The sequence below is a fragment of the Crinia signifera genome, chromosome 8, assembly GCF_055691185.1.
Source record: "Crinia signifera chromosome 8, ASM5569118v1, whole genome shotgun sequence".
NCBI lineage: Eukaryota > Metazoa > Chordata > Amphibia > Anura > Myobatrachidae > Crinia > Crinia signifera.
The window spans coordinates 15,198,174-15,214,332 of record NC_139224.1 but is presented as its reverse complement, the minus strand read 5'-3'; the positions used below and the strand labels follow the sequence as shown (position 1 = coordinate 15,214,332).

At 49.1% G+C, this 16,159-nt stretch overlaps 1 protein-coding gene across 1 annotated transcript in view; it reads left to right on the top strand.

The window, feature by feature from the left end:
* CACNA2D2 (calcium voltage-gated channel auxiliary subunit alpha2delta 2) overlaps positions 1–16,159 on the top strand; it is a gene marked incomplete at its 3' end in the record, with an annotated part of 191,874 nt that overhangs the window by 123,052 nt on the left and 52,663 nt on the right. Inside the window, exon 4 of the mRNA XM_083158159.1 lies at positions 6,191–6,251. Within this exon, the coding sequence (XP_083014285.1) occupies positions 6,191–6,251 (61 nt within the window). The remainder of the gene's footprint in view (positions 1–6,190; positions 6,252–16,159) is intronic.

The following is a 16,159-nucleotide window of genomic DNA, read 5'->3' as shown; positions in this document are numbered from 1 at the left end:
GGGGGGGGGGGGGGGGGGATTAGTGTGGGGGCCGGGTTGCTAGGCGAGCGAGGGAAGGGTACAATTGCTCTGTTAAAAGGTCTGATTCCTACAACCTGAAATGAGTTTTTTCTCCCGTATACACTATGACCTTTTTCCCTTTAAATAAAATCTATTGTATTAATTTTTTCCATCCGCCGGGCCAGCGGAACGCCGCAGATTGGGCTGGAAAAGGTCAGAGACTGTGTAGCTGGAGAAATGCGACTCACTCCATCGTTTTCCCCCCTCGGGCTGTTTGTATGATTTATTTTCTTTTTATTTATATATTTGGATTAAGAATATTATCTGCGATGTTCCATGTACCGTCTGCAGAGCTGCGTGCGTCTCTACCTCACTGTGCTAAGTCTGCTAACCCCTCGCTGATCTTTTCTAAATGCCTTTAATGCAGCCGCAGAGCCGGAGATGAGGGGATGGTGCCGCAGAGCAGTCTCCATGGTTCTGCAGATCTGCAGGATGTGTGCCTGGAATACATTGCGGCAGAGCGCTGCTGAGAATGGGGTGTGGCTGCTGCGCGTCTGTGCGTAGGGGGGGGGGGATGCGCACCCCTGAGGTACCGCACTGGGGACCCCATACTCCATCCCTTCTGTGCAGCATTGGTTCATGTGGATATACATGGTGGTGCCGGTGTTTGTACTGTGGGGTTATTCAGCCCTGAACGCTGGGCTCCGGTTTTGCAAGGCGACTGAATATGGAACGACTGCTCGAGCATACGGAGCGCATAGAGCCAGTGTCTGGTACATGATGGACCCGCAGTGGTAGAGGCCCCTGCCACCACATTGGTTTGCCCGAACAGCGTGCATAGACTGCTAGTGTATGCAGGATAATGTATCACATTAGTAACCGCAATGTGCTGTAGGGAATACACCAGTATCATGTAACACATATATAATGCATAATTCCAATACTCGTTCTAGAACTTGTCCCCAGGCAGTGGGGCCCACCGGGGATTTCACTGTCTACCCCTATAGGCCGGGCCAACGCTGCGTGGTGCACATGCGCAAGGCCATTTTCTGATGGCAAACCATCCGCCCCCGATCATCCTGTTACTATCACAGCCGCTGAGTAAGTCCTGGGCTACACACAGACTGCACAGCCTGGGGAATCATTACATGGTGAGCGGCTCTTATCTGGGAGTGTCAGGTAATACACAGGCGTGGCCAGGTGTGTAAGGGGAAGTCATGTGACGCCAGCTCCGCCCCCGATCAGCCTGTTACTATCGCAGCCGCTGAGTAAGTCCTGGGCTATGCACAGACTGCACACACTGGGGAATCATTACATGGTGAGCGGCTGTTATCTGGGAGTGTCAGGGAATACGCAGGCGTGGCCAGGTGTGTGAGGGGAAGTCATGTGACATCAGCTCCGCCCCCGATCATCCTGATTCTATCACAGTCGCTGAGTAAGTCCTGGGCTACACACACACTGCACACACTGGGAAATCATTACATGGTAAGCGGCTGTTGTCTGGGAGTGTCAGGGAATATGCAGGTGTGGCCAGGTGTGTGAGGGGAGGTCATGTGACATCAGCTCCGCCCCCGATCAGCCTGATTCTATCACAGTCGCTGAGTAAGTCCTGGGCTACACACACACTGCACACACTGTTGTCTGGGAGTGTCAGGGAATATGCAGGTGTGGCCAGGTGTATGACAGGAAGTCATGTGACATCAGCTCCGCCCCTGATCAGCCTGTTACTATTGCAGCAGCAGAATAATGGTGTGTACACACTTGTACAATTTAGACTATATTACAATTTAGACTATCTGCATACAATTTAGACTATATAGTGCAGATCTGCACTATATAGTCTATGCGGCCAAGACTTTCTGGCTTTGATACGGGAGCGTGCATCGGGATCGCATCTGGATCACAAGGGTTAAAACCTGTGCGATCTGCATGAGATCCAGATGAGATTTTGACTATATAGTCAAAATCTCATGCACATTGTACAAGTGTGTACACACCATTAGTCCTGGGCTACGCACACACTGGTGAAATACATGTACATGGTGTAGGCGCTGGTTGTCCTGTGTGTGAGGTGACTCTTGGCTGCACTGTGTGTGGTGCAGATGGTTATGTTGTGTGTAGTGTAAGCGGCAGGACTGTGCAATGGTGTAAGCGCTGGTTGTATGGCTTGTGGAGCATGTGGTTGTACTCTGTATGTGGTGTGGCTGGTTGTACTCTGTACAACATAAGTGTACGACATAGGTGATTCTGCTGTGTGGTGTGGGTGGTTATACTATGTACGACATAGGTGATTCTGCTGTGTGGTGTGGGTGGTTATACTATGTACGACATAGGTGATTCTGCTGTGTGGTGTGGGTGGTTATACTATGTACGACATAGGTGATTCTGCTGTGTGGTGTGGGTGGTTATACTATGTACGACATAGGTGATTCTGCTGTGTGGTGTGGGTGGTTATACTATGTACGACATAGGTGATTCTGCTGTGTGGTGTGGGTGGTTATACTATGTACGACATAGGTGATTCTGCTGTGTAATTGTACTGTTTGTGGTGCAGGCTGGTTGTACGGCGTGTAGTGCAGGTAGTTGTACTGGGCATCACGTACGTGTTTCTCCTGTGTCATGCGGGTGGGCACACTATGTACAACATTCGTGAGTCTGCTGTGTAATTGCACTGTGTGTGTGGCACAGGCGGGTTGTACAGTGTGTGGTGCAGGTACTTGTACTGTGCACCACATCTGTGTTCCTCCTGTGTGGTGCAGGTGGTTGTACTGTGCACCACATCTGTTTTTCTCCTTTGTGGTGCAGGAGGGCACACTATGTACAACATTCGTGAGTCTGCTGTGTAATTGCACTGTGTGTGTGGCACAGGCAGGTTGTACAGTGTGTGGTGCAAGTACTTGTACTGTGCACCACATCTGTGTTCCTCCTGTGTGGTGCAGGTGGGCACACTATGTACACCATTCGTGAGTCTTCTATGTAGTTATAATGTGCTTGCTGCAGACAGTTGTACTGAGCTTTGTGCAAGCGGTCTGGCAGTGTAGGGGTTACGAGCTCCTGTCACTCACTGCCAGCTCCGCCACTTATTCCGCCCACAGAGATTCATGTGCAGCACAATTATCACAGAGCACTAGTACGTGCGTGTAGGGGACAGGCTGGAGCTGCCACTGTAAGGACATACAGATGTATCTATAGGTGATGCCCACCACTGTGCCAGGAAGCTGTGCCCTGGGAACATAGATTTCGGATAGGTGTAGATTATGTGATACCTTGCATGACATACTGGCAGACAGACCTTCCAATCAGTATCTGTGCACCTGTAGAAATAGACAGAGCAGGAGAACAGCGCCACACAGTGGCTGGCATTACAACTGCATGGGTGGAATACATATTGCTAAATGTACATCTCCGGCATATGAGAACCTTCCAGCATAATTGTTACACAGTCATTATGGAAAGTGGTTGTAGAAGAATGAGCCATTGCTGCCTTGCTGGCAGGGCGGGTAACAAGTCTCCGTGTTGCGCTCCTTCCATGTATAGACCTATACGGCTGTCGCCTTGCAGTGCATGGGGTCCGCAGTTACCCACATACCTGCCTACACCTTGATTACTCACTACTTAGTCATGTGCACATTACAATATATATCCCCTCGTGTATATGAGCATTATCTGCATTAATCACAATAAAAGAATACACTTTTAAATATGTTTAAAAAAAATGAAACTGTAAAACATTTCCCTCTATGGTTGGCAATGTAGGAACTTTGCAAACAGAAAAGGCCACACATTTCTGAGAATTAACAGTGTGAATGATAAGTGCCACATTGTCTGACCGAGACGTGTAACATTGCCCCGTGGGCTTTAATTGTGGCAAAATTGTGGCCTCTTGCCCTCTGAGATGAAACCAATGGGATGATTCAGGTTGGTTTGTAAAGCAAATTCATCCTTTAATGGGCATAACCGTGCTGCACTGCAGGTGGGGTAGATGTAACATGTGCAGAGTTAGATTTGGTATCCATATTGCAGTGTAAAAATAAAGCAGTCACTATTTGCTCTGCACAGAAACAAAATAACACCCAAATCTAACTCTCTCTGCACGTTACATCTGCCCCATCTGCAGTACAGCATGGTTTTGTCCATTAAAGAAGCAGTTTGCTTTTGCAAACCAACCTGAATTACCCCTTGAGTGTAATCCTTCAAAATTGTTTTTATTGTATAATGCAAACATTTTCACTATTTCCTTTTCTTTACATTTAATATTGACTACATCTATGAGTTTGAAAATTGTACAATAAAGATTTTGTATAAGTATAAATTATATGCATTAATAATTGTATATTTTTGAACATACAAGGGATATACTTTTATTAAATATACAATGTATTAACCAGTTCCTGTAAATGTTACTTTTGTGTAAAACAAACGTCAATAAATGAGATTAAGAATTGGAACCATGGCGTGTCTATCTGCTTTCGTGAAGTTAAAAGAATCATGTAGTCTTTTTTTCAATGTTTACACCATGTTATTCTTAATCAAGTGAAAGAGAAATAAATAATAAAAAATTATTATAAAAACAGGATGAAAGGAAAACTTAGGGAGGGAGGGGGGGAACCATGCGTGTCCAAGATGTCCATCTCCTTTTTATGTTTAAACAATTGGTGGCTTTTGGAAAAGTATTCTGGTCTCATACCAGAGAGTTGTGCGGAAGCACTTGTGGATTTGTTGGTTAGTCTCCGCTGGTAATGTGTCTATGTAGCTCTCCCATACCTCGAAAAATAGTTTTGTTTGGGTTTCCTTACGGCAGGGCTGGGGAACACCGGCCCTCCAGATGTTAGTGAACTACACATCCCAGGATGCTTTGCATTAGTTTTGCTATGTGGCCATGCTGAAACATGCAAGGCATGCTGGGATGTGTAGTTCACTAACATCTGGAGGGCCGGTGTTGCCCAGCCCTGCCTTACGGAGAGTTGTTTCAGTCCATTCGAGTTTGAATATTTGGAATAATTATTCTTTAAACATAAGAAATGAAGGAGTTATGGCAGGGGATGCGGTCATTTTGTCTACAGCATGATGGTCGACATGGGAAAAAGTCGACATGGGAAAAGGTTGACATGGTTCTTGGTCGAAAGGTCATTAGTTCGACAGGTCGTTAGTTCGACAGGTCGTTAGTTCGACAGGTCATTAGTTCAACAATGTCTAGGTCGACAGTCAAAAGGTGGACATGGGGTTTTTCACTGTTTTTTTGACCCAACATGTGCTGACATGCGGTATTTCATGCCCTACCATCCACTAGGGCGTGGTCGCAGAATAAAATAGTCTGCCGAGCGCAGCGAGGCACTGTGCCCGACGCATCAGGAGTGCAGCGAGCGTTGCGAGGGGATGCGGTGCACTTTAAACTGTGTCCATGTCGATGGTGTTGACATTCAGGTAAAAAACAGTGAAAAACCCCATGTTGACCTTTTCACTGTCGACCTAGACATTGTCGAACTAATGACCTGTCGAACTAACAACCTGTCGAACTAATGACCTTTCGGCCATTTTCCCATGTCGACCTAGACCCATGTCAACCTTTTTCACATGTCGACCTAATGGTGTCGACCTAATAACTGTCGATCATCATGCTGTAGGCCTAATGATCCCCACCCGTATGGCAGATATCCACGGCTGTAATATGCATTTCTTCGCTACCGAAGAAAGGTACAGCAACAACCTCTTACAGCCGACTGAGATTTTTGGAGTAGTTGGCAAATACCCCAAAATGGCCCACTCTGGTGTCAATAGTAAGTAATTTACCAAATTTTCTAACTGACATCCAGAATTGTTGAATAGCTGGACATTCCCTTAAACAGTGGTATAAATTTGCATCCGAATGATTGCATTTAGGGCACGTACAAGGGATCCTAACACTATGTAGCCATCAGACACAAATCGTAGACAACCAAAACCTTACAGGGCATCCTGGGACTTGTAGTTCAGAATAACCAGCAGCCAGTAATCTGCGCTGTTGCATGCCCAATATCTGACACTAGTTTGATTTGTTGATGTATTGTTATATTGCCTTAGGCCTAATTCAGAGATGTAGTGAATGCCGCTGCTCATAGACCTACACTGTGTGGTTCCGGTGACGGGCAGTGTTACAGTGAGGACTTGGTATAAGTGCCTGGATTCATATTATTTGGCTCTTGTTTTTCAGAGACTGGCACGAGCTGCTGAGGAGTTCCAGAAGGCCCACCGCTGGCAGGATAACATCAGGGTGAGTGTCCTCCTACTGCCGCCATCCTAGACCCTGTCCTCCCTCCCCACCCTCATGTTTTGTGTTTCTGTCTGTGCACCGCAGGATCCACAGACGCCTCTCCGCCCATACAACTGGTTCTGATTAATTCTGGCACAATATGTAGAACTGTTATACACAGAGATATATCACCCGCTGTAATCCTCATGGGTTGTAACTCTGTATGTCACATACACCTGGCTCTGATGAGGTCTCACAGTATCCCCCCCCCCCCCCATATATGCTCTGTCTCTCACCCCTCCGTCTCTCACCCCTCTGTCTCTCTTCCTCTGCCTGTCATTCCCCCGTCTCTCATTCCCCTATCTCTCCATCTCTCATTCCCCATAGCTTTCATTCCTCCATCTATCATTTCCCCATCTCTTTTCCCCCCCTCTCCTCTCCCTTACACCAGAATATCCCCATGTCTGCTCTCCCTTACACCTGATTATCCCCCTCTTTCCTCTCACTTATTACTGGATAGTCTCATCTCTACTCTCCTACACCTGAATATCCCCCTCTCTTCTATCTACTTCTCAGCATTTCTTACACCTGAGTATCCCCCTATCTCCTCTCCTTTACACCTGAGTATCCCCCTCTCTCCTCTCCCTTACACCTGTATTTTCCCTCTCCCTCCTCTCCCTTACATCTGAATATCCCTCCATCATCTCCCTTACACCTAAATATCCCCCTCTCTCTTACACCTGAGTATCCCCATCTCTCTTCTTCCTTACACCTGAATACCCCCTCTCTTCTATCCACTTCTCCACACTTTCTTACACCTTAATATCCCTCCCTCCTCTCCCTTACAACTGAAAATATACCATCCCTCCTCTCCCTTACACCTGCTTGTCCCCCTCTCCTTTACACCTGAATATCCCCCTCTCACCTCTGCCTTACACCTGCATATCCCCCCTCTCTCCTCTCCCTTACACCTGAATATCCCCCCTCTCCCTTACACCTGATTATCCCCCTCTTTCCTTTCACTTATTCCTGGATAGTCTCATCTCTCCTCTCCTACACGTGAATATCCCCCTCTCTTCTATCTACTTCTCAGCACTTTCTTACACCTGAGTATCCCCCTATCTCCTCTCCTTTACACCTGAGTATCCCCCTCTCTCCTCTCCCTTACATCTGAATATCCCTCCATCATCTCCCTTACACCTGAATATCCCCCTCTCTCTTACACCTGAGTATCCCCATCTCTCTTCTTCCTTACACCTGAATACCCCCTCTCTTCTATCCACTTCTCCACACTTTCTTACACCTTAATATCCCTCCCTCCTCTCCCTTACAACTGAAAATATACCATCCCTCCTCTCCCTTACACCTGCTTGTCCCCCTCTCCTTTACACCTGAATATCCCCCTCTCACCTCTGCGTTACACCTGAATATCCCCCCTCTCTCCTCTCCCTTACACCTGAATATCCCCCCTCTCCCTTACACCTGAATATCCCACCTCTCTCCTCTCCCTTACACCTGAGTATCCCCCTCTCTCCTCTCCCTTACACCTGAATATCCCCCCTCTCTCCTCTCCCTTACACCTGAATATCCCCCCTCTCCCTTGCACCTGAATATCCCCCCTCTCCCTTACATCTGAATATCCCCCTCTCTCCTCTCCCTTACACCTGAATATCCCCCCTCTCTCCTCTCCCTTACACCTGAATATCCCCCCTCTCCCTTACACCTGAATATCCCCCCTCTCTCTTCTCCCTTACACCTGAATATCCACCCTCTCACTTACACCTGAATATCCCCCCTCTCTCCTCTCCCTTACACCTGAATATCCCTCCCTTGTCTCTCTTACACCTGGATATCTCTTCTCTCCTCTCCCGGATTTCCCCTCTCCCCCTCACTCATCACTTTGGATTGTTTCTACCATCTGTAATGAAAGTGAATGAGGTCGTTTGGATCAGGTCTTGTGTTGCCCAATGTCAGTGCTTGTACATAATGAGAAACAGGAGGTGAAGGGCATTCGGGAGCCCTGGTAGAGCAGCGGAGGGGGAGCTGATGGCACATTTAGGGTGTACAGAGGGGCAGTGTGTGTTATACTGGGAAGCAGGCTGCAGAATGTGACTATGGGTGAGATGTACTAAGACTTGAAAAGTGATAAAATGGAGAATGATTAACCACCAACCAAGCAGCCCTAACTGTCATTTTTTTAAACACAGCCTGATGCATGGTAGGTAGCTGCTGATTGGCTGGCAGTTTATCACTCTATTTTATCACTTTTCAAGCTTAGTACATCTGGACCTACATGAGTAACCAGGGTGACTATCTGTATGTGACCTCAGTATGGCGGAGGGCGTGCGAGATAACTGACTGCCGATCCCGTCAGCCAACCACCATGGCTCAACCTTCACATACCAAAGAATTTACATAATCTCTGACCAATCACAACACAAGGATCAGACACATGCACTAACGTTTCCTATTTACCTTTATCTGATTCATCAGTTTCACTTTCACTGTATGGGACCTAAACATATACAGGACATCGAATATACTGTCAGTCCCCTTACAGTACAGCCACCACACGCCAACCATACTGTCAGCCGCCTTACAGTACAGCCACCATACACAGACCATACTGTCAGTCCCCTTACAGTACAGCCACCATACACTGACCATACTGTCAGCCGCCTTACAGTACAGCCACCATACGCTGACCATACTGTCAGTCCCCTTACAGTACAGCCACCATACACCAACCATACTGTCAGCCGCCTTACAATACAGCCACTATACACCACCCATACTGTCAGCCTCCTTACAGTACAGCCACCGTACACCGACCATACTGTCAGCCCCCTTGCAGTATAGCGACCATACATGACCATACTGTCAGTCCCCTCACAGTACACCCACCATACACTGACCATACTGTCAGCTATCTTACAGTACATCCACCATACATGACCATACTGTCAGTTCCCTTACAGTACAGCCACCATACATGACCATACTGTCAGTCCCTTACAGTACAGCCACCATACATTGACCATACTGTCAGCTATCTTACAGTACATCCACCACACACAGACCATACTGTCAGCCGCCTTACAGTACAGCTACCATACACCGAACATACTGTCAGTTCCCTTACAGTACAGCCACAATACACCGACCATACTGTCAGCCACTTTACAGTACAGCCACAATACAACTACCATACTGTCAGCCGCCTTACAGTACATCCACCACACACCGACCATACTGTCAGCCACCACCATACACTGACTGGCACACTGTATAGGTTATTTGTGTGTCTGTACAGGGAATTGTAGCTGGAAAGGCATGCTGAGTCTTGTAGTGTTCACGCCACCTATAGCTATAATGGCAAATCTATATAATGAAAGTAAGCATGCTGTGACTGGCACCTGCTCACCCCTTGCCCCGTACTGGCCGTGTAGGGCACACTGTGAGCAGTCATTTCATAGCTGGCTTGGCAGACCCCCACCCCCTCCCTCTCCTGCACTGATTGCGGCTTCATCCAGATGTCCAGCGCACCCCTCCCTCCCTTCCTGGCCATAATGCAGACACTGCCAGCGCTGTATTTTCTCATTGCCCAGTGCTGACAGATGGCAGCGAGGTGTTATGTACTCACCTCGCTCCCCCCGTCTGTCTCCTCTCACTGATTATGCCCCCTGCGCGGCTGCTGTGATCGCTTCAAGGTTGTGACGGAAGATGGAGAGCGAGGGATTGGCCGTGCGTGCGTCTCCCTGGCATCAGTGCCATTATACCTGGGGCAGGATGGCGTTACCAGTCCTGTCATGCCCAGGTTCTTCCTATAATCATTGCAGTGTAAATCCACAAAATGTCCCTACATACATGTGCTGCTTGGCCTACATGGGTCACCCACACGCGTAACGTGACCTGCTTCCTATACCAGTGGTTCCCAGCCCTCACTGCAAACCATGTTTTCAGGATTTCAGTTGTGGAAGCAGGAGGAACCAGCAACATAGATCCACCTCACCTGTGCATGATTAGAGAAATCCACCAAACATGGCCTGCTGGTGATTCTTGAGGACCCCTATTCTATACATATATATGTAAGCATGCCCCTGTGGTAGGGACTGCTGGAATATGTATTTCCACTGCCTTTGGAGCGCCGCCCCTGTCCTATACGATATACCCCAGGCACCTGCGAGCGGCGCCCTCCTACCTCCTCGTCTTTCTGTGTGGTCTTATTACTGTGCAGTTTCCGGATGTGGTTCCCTGCGGGCTATGGCTGACCCTGTATACATTAGCACTAACTATAATAATAAGGTAATGTGCATTTGGGATGGAGCGAAGCAGATTGTCAGATAATTATCCCGGGCAGCCAGAGAATTGCGTCTTCCTCTACAAACCCATCTTTAAGCTGATTGCTTGGTGGTATATTGGGATTACTAAATATCTCTCCCTTTAAGCCTGCCCCCCCCCCCCTTCACTTAGAAAAGAGAAAAACAAACCTATATATTACCTGTCTGACAGGCCAGGACGCAGGGAATCACTACGAGCTGCACGCAGCTGATGTCACCTGCCCATGTCCTCCAGGATGATGTCAGGTTAGTGGGAGGGGTTTGGTATAACACCACGACAGTCAGGATTCCGACAGTCATTAGCCCGACATCGGAATCCCGACTGCTGAGACTCGTGGGCACAGTGGCTCGCTACGCTTGCCACCTATTTTATTTCCCCAGTACTTGTTTCCTAGCACGGCGCCCATTGCATCATATACCATTACACTAAATAAGGTATACGATGGTATGCGATGCGACGCGATATTATACAATAAAATATTGCATCGTATGCTATACGATGCGATGGTATACGATTTTTGATTGTACAAGCACCCTGATGGGTCCTTACAATGTTAAATGGCCCCCCATAGTCAACGCCATCCCCAGGATCAACACCAACGGCAGCGGTACGCGTCCTCTGACATTTTCATACCCCCACTATCCACGTCGGTGTCTAGTTGACTTTAGATAGTGTGGCGAGCGCAGCGAGCCACCGAGCCCAAAGCGTAACGAGCGGACACGGAATACATGTAAAGTAATACACACTGCGCTTGCCACGCTTCGGGCTCGGTGGCTCGCTGCGCTCGCCACACTATCTAAAATCGACTCTACGCCGACGTGGATAGTGGGGGTATGAAAATGTCAGAGGACACGTACCGCCGCCCCTCGCGGGCTCGCTACACTCACCACGCTTTGGGTTTGCACTTCGGCTTTGCGTTGATAGTGGAGGTGGCGTGGGGGTGCATTTAACATTGTAAGCACCCATCAGGGTGCTTGTACAATTAAAAAACGCATCACATCGCATGCATGGTATGCGGCTATATGGCATGCGATGCGATCAGATGCCCTACGATGGATATCTGCGGCGCCGTGCTAGGAAACAAGTACCATTTCCCCTCTATGGGGGTCGTCGTCCACCTCCATGAGGGAGAATAGTCACTGCCTGTCTGTCAGGGTTTTATCAATCGGCTTTCTGACTTTGGTGTAATGACTGTCGGAATCCCGACTGCCAGACAGTCATCCGGCACCCAGTGGGAGTGGCTTGTTGTCGGGAATAGCAGACAGACAGTGGCCCCTGCGGACCGCAGTCGCTGGCTTTTACCCGATCTCTCCAGAGGCACAGTAACAAGGCGATGGCTTCCCATGGCAGTCATGCAGCAATTTTCCTTTGTACAGGGTGGTGTTAGCGCGACCTCCCAAGGTCACCGCCTTCCTGCCCTATTCTACAATGTATCTTATGACATATTTGTGTCCATTGCCAATACGTTTGTGTTGGGATTTCTCGAAGGGACCACTGAGATCTGAGCAGGATCACTGAGGTTTCCCGTCAGCTCTGAGCGGATGGGATGTGGTGTGGGACAGGAAGGGATCCGCGACCGCTATAAGATGACATTATGTGACTGATGGCGCGCTCTTCCAGCCGCAGGCTCCTTGTGGGGTAAATCTGTGTCATTATGGTTCCATCTGATGTATCAGAGATGTGACAGTCACATAATTAGCCTTGGCCAATGCCACTGGGATGTATTGGCAGGTTGGCACAGAGCTGCATTGTAATATATACTGTATAAACGTATAGCCGGTGCTGCCAGGGCGCGCTGATTATTCTGCAGGTCCCGTCCTGGCTCTCGGATTTGGGAAGCAGATTGAGGCAATGAGAGTTCCTGCACTTGGTACCTGTCAGCTTCTGCTTTCCCCACTTATTTTGCGGATGACCTGCATTACTTAGCAGACTCCTGTGTCCTATTACATCTATATTTAACATCAGCTAATTCATTCTCCCCAGGACTTTAGGAAATGCTCAGGCACAGCAGAGACGGACCATTATCACGGTGGGATAACGCCACTTGTTTATTATTAACAACACGATCTGGTGAGGAGAGGGAGCGACCATCCCATCCACAATATCACCAGCGCATCCCTGGATTGTGCTCACCTGCTCTCTCCTAGACCAATCACTGTCAGTCCTACAGGCCAAACCCTCCCAGGTCCCCGCTAATCTTGCTTGTGACGTGGGCGGGGCCATATAATGTCATTCAGTTATTTGTGCAAACGTGCGTACACACTGCACTCTTGTTCCGATATGGGCCCGTCTGGTCGAATGAATATTAAACCGCGCTGAACCTTCGACCCACCGAGTATGGACGGACAAGACCGTTTTTGGCCATTTATTAGGGATGGCCATCATTGACATGGCAATTCTGCAACTGGCCATCGATAGTGCTAAACTATAAAATGGATGACCATCGATATTTTTACATATCGATGGTCATCCTTTGTGTTTGATTGATTGGCCTGTGGGCCAATCAAAACATGGGGCCGGGGCTTCACGGGGGGGCGGGGCTATGCTCCGTGTCCCGGCACTTTGAAGAAAAAAAATATTGTTTTGCTGTTCCATCGATGGAGGGAAACCATCTGGTTCTCCCCCATCGATGGCAAAAGTATTTGACATCGGCCATGAACCATCATTGGTTTAGAATCATCGATGGTCGATGGCCATCTCTACCGTTTACCATCGTACAGCTGGAATCGGGACAGCGTAGACACCTATACAATTGAACGGCAGTTCTTTCGATCTGGGACGAACGGCCGTTCAATTGTATAGGCCGACGATTGTATAGATGTGTACCCAGCTTTACTCAGCAACTGCGATAGAATCAGGCTTGATCGGGGTGGAGCTGACATCACATGACTTCCCGTCACACACCTGGCCACGCCTGCGTATTCCCTGACACTCCCGGATAACAGCCGCTCACCATGTAATGATTCCCCAGTGTGTGCAGTCTGTGTGTAGCCCAGGACTTACTCAGCGGCTGTGACAGAATCAGGCTGATCGGGGGTGGAGCTGACATCACATGACTTCCTGTCACACACCTGGCCACACCTACAGTTTCCCTGACACTCCCAGATAACAGCCGCTCACCATAAAATGATTCCCCAGTGTGTGCAGTGTGTGTGTAGCCCAGGACTTACTCAGCGGCTGTAATAGAATCAGGCTGATCGGGGGCGGAGCTGACATCACATGACTTCCTGTCACACACCTGGCCACACCTGCGTATTCCCTGACACTCCCAGATAACAGCCGCTCACCATGTAATGATCCCCAGTGTGTGCAGTGTGTGCGTAGCCCAGGACACTCGGCGGCTGTGATAGACACTGGCTGATTGGGGGCGGAGCTGATGTCACATGACTTCCCCTCATACATTTGCGTATTCCCTAACACTCCTAGATAACAGCCGCTCACCATGTAATGATTCCCCAGTGTGTGCAGTCTGTGTGTAGCCCAGGACTTACTCAGCGGCTGTGATAGAATCAGGCTGATCGGGGGCGGAGCTGACATCACATGACTTCCTGTCACACACCTGGCCACGCCTGCATTATCCCTGACACTCCCAGATAACAGCCGCTCACCATGTAATGATTCCCCAGTGTGTGCGTAGCCCAGGACACTCGGCGGCTGTGATAGACACTGGCTGATCGGGGCCGGAGCTGATGTCATATGACTTCCTCTCATACATTTGCGTATTCCCTAACACTCCTAGATAACAGCCGCTCACCATGTAATGATTCCCCAGTGTGTGCAGTCTGTGTGTAGCCCAGGACTTACTCAGCGGCTGCGATAGAATCAGGCTGATCAGGGGCGGAGCTAACGTCACATGACTCCCCCCTCACACAACTACGTTTTCCCGGACTATTCACAAATAACAACAGGTTACCACCCCAAAACGCCGGCTTCCTGTCAATCACCTGCATACGGCCAGTAATGAAAAAAGTAGCAGGATTTGATCGCAGGATGGCCTCGCTCATGCCCGCTGTCATCCGTATGCATGTGCAGTCTATCGATTATCGTCCAGCATGCGATATCGCAGCCATGCGTTCAGGTCTGAATAACCCCCAATATCCCTGGATGGTGATCCCCGTAGACGCACCCTTACCGGAGAACTGGGCTAGGAGAGTTTGGTCAAGGTAAAGGGTGGTGGTGCAGCTTCCCCCTCTCCGACAGGCGGCGGATGCATACGTGGGGACATGTGTCCTTGCCAGTGACATTGGGGCCAGCTCACCTGAAGGTTGCCAGCGAGGAGGGCAGCGCGTGATTTGCAGTCAGAGTGCGTCTGGCAGGACGTGCGCCCCTCTCACATACACGCGGCACGTGCTCACAGAGAAACACACGGCTGTATTTTCCTGCTGCTTAATAGCTTTGTGTGTTGACGAATGATCTTCATCAAATGAGAGTCTTTATAATGTTTGATATAATGTCAGCTTTCATCATGCTCTAGGGCGAGGGAAGGAGAGGGGAAGGGCAGCTGGGAGGGTGGGAGGAAGAGGAGGGGGGCCGCGGGATGGGGAGGAGAGACGGAGCACAGGAATGGGGGGATTGAATGATTGGAATAGTAATGGAGTGGTGCGAGAACAGCGAGAGGGCTGCAGCTGGGAATCTGCTCCTATATGTGACTGTCACAGTACAGATGGACAGACGGAGAGTGGGGGACAGTGACAGGGAGATGCTCCTATTCACACTTATATCAGCCATCGCAGAAAGGGCCTCATTCACAATGGGAGGTGGATTCCACATTCATGGCTCCAAATAAATGCACACAGAAATATTGCAAATATTGGCCTATAGGCAGCGCTGTGTGCATCCCGCAGTGTCACGGCATATACTGTCCTGTGTATAACAGCTGTGTGCATCCCGCAGTGTCACGGCATATACTGTCCTGTATATAACAGCTGTGTGCATCCCGCAGTGTCACGGCATATACTGTCCTGTATATAACAGCTGTGTGCATCCCGCAGTGTCACGGCATATACTGTCCTGTATATAACAGCTGTGTGCATCCCGCAGTGTCACGGCATATACTGTCCTGTATATAACAGCTGTGTGCATCCCGCAGTGTCACGGGATATACTGTCCTGTATATAACAGCTGTGTGCATCCCGCAGTGTCACGGCATATACTGTCCTGTATATAACAGCTGTGTGCATCCCGCAGTGTCACGGCATATACTGTCCTCTATATAACAGCTGTGTGCATCCCGCAGTGTCACGGGATATACTGTCCTGTATATAACAGCTGTGTGCATCCCGCAGTGTCACGGGATATACTGTCCTGTATATAACAGCTGTGTGCATCCCGCAGTGTCACGGGATATACTGTCCTGTATATAACAGCTGTGTGCATCCCGCAGTGTCATGGTATATACTGTCCTGTATATAACAGCTGTGTGCATCCCGCAGTGTCACGGCATATACTGTCCTGTATATAACAGCTGTGTGCATCCCGCAGTGTCACGGCATATACTGTCCTGTATATAACAGCTGTGTGCATCCCGCAGTGTAACGGGATATACTGTCCTGTATACAACAGCTGTGTGCATCCCGCAGTGTCACAGCA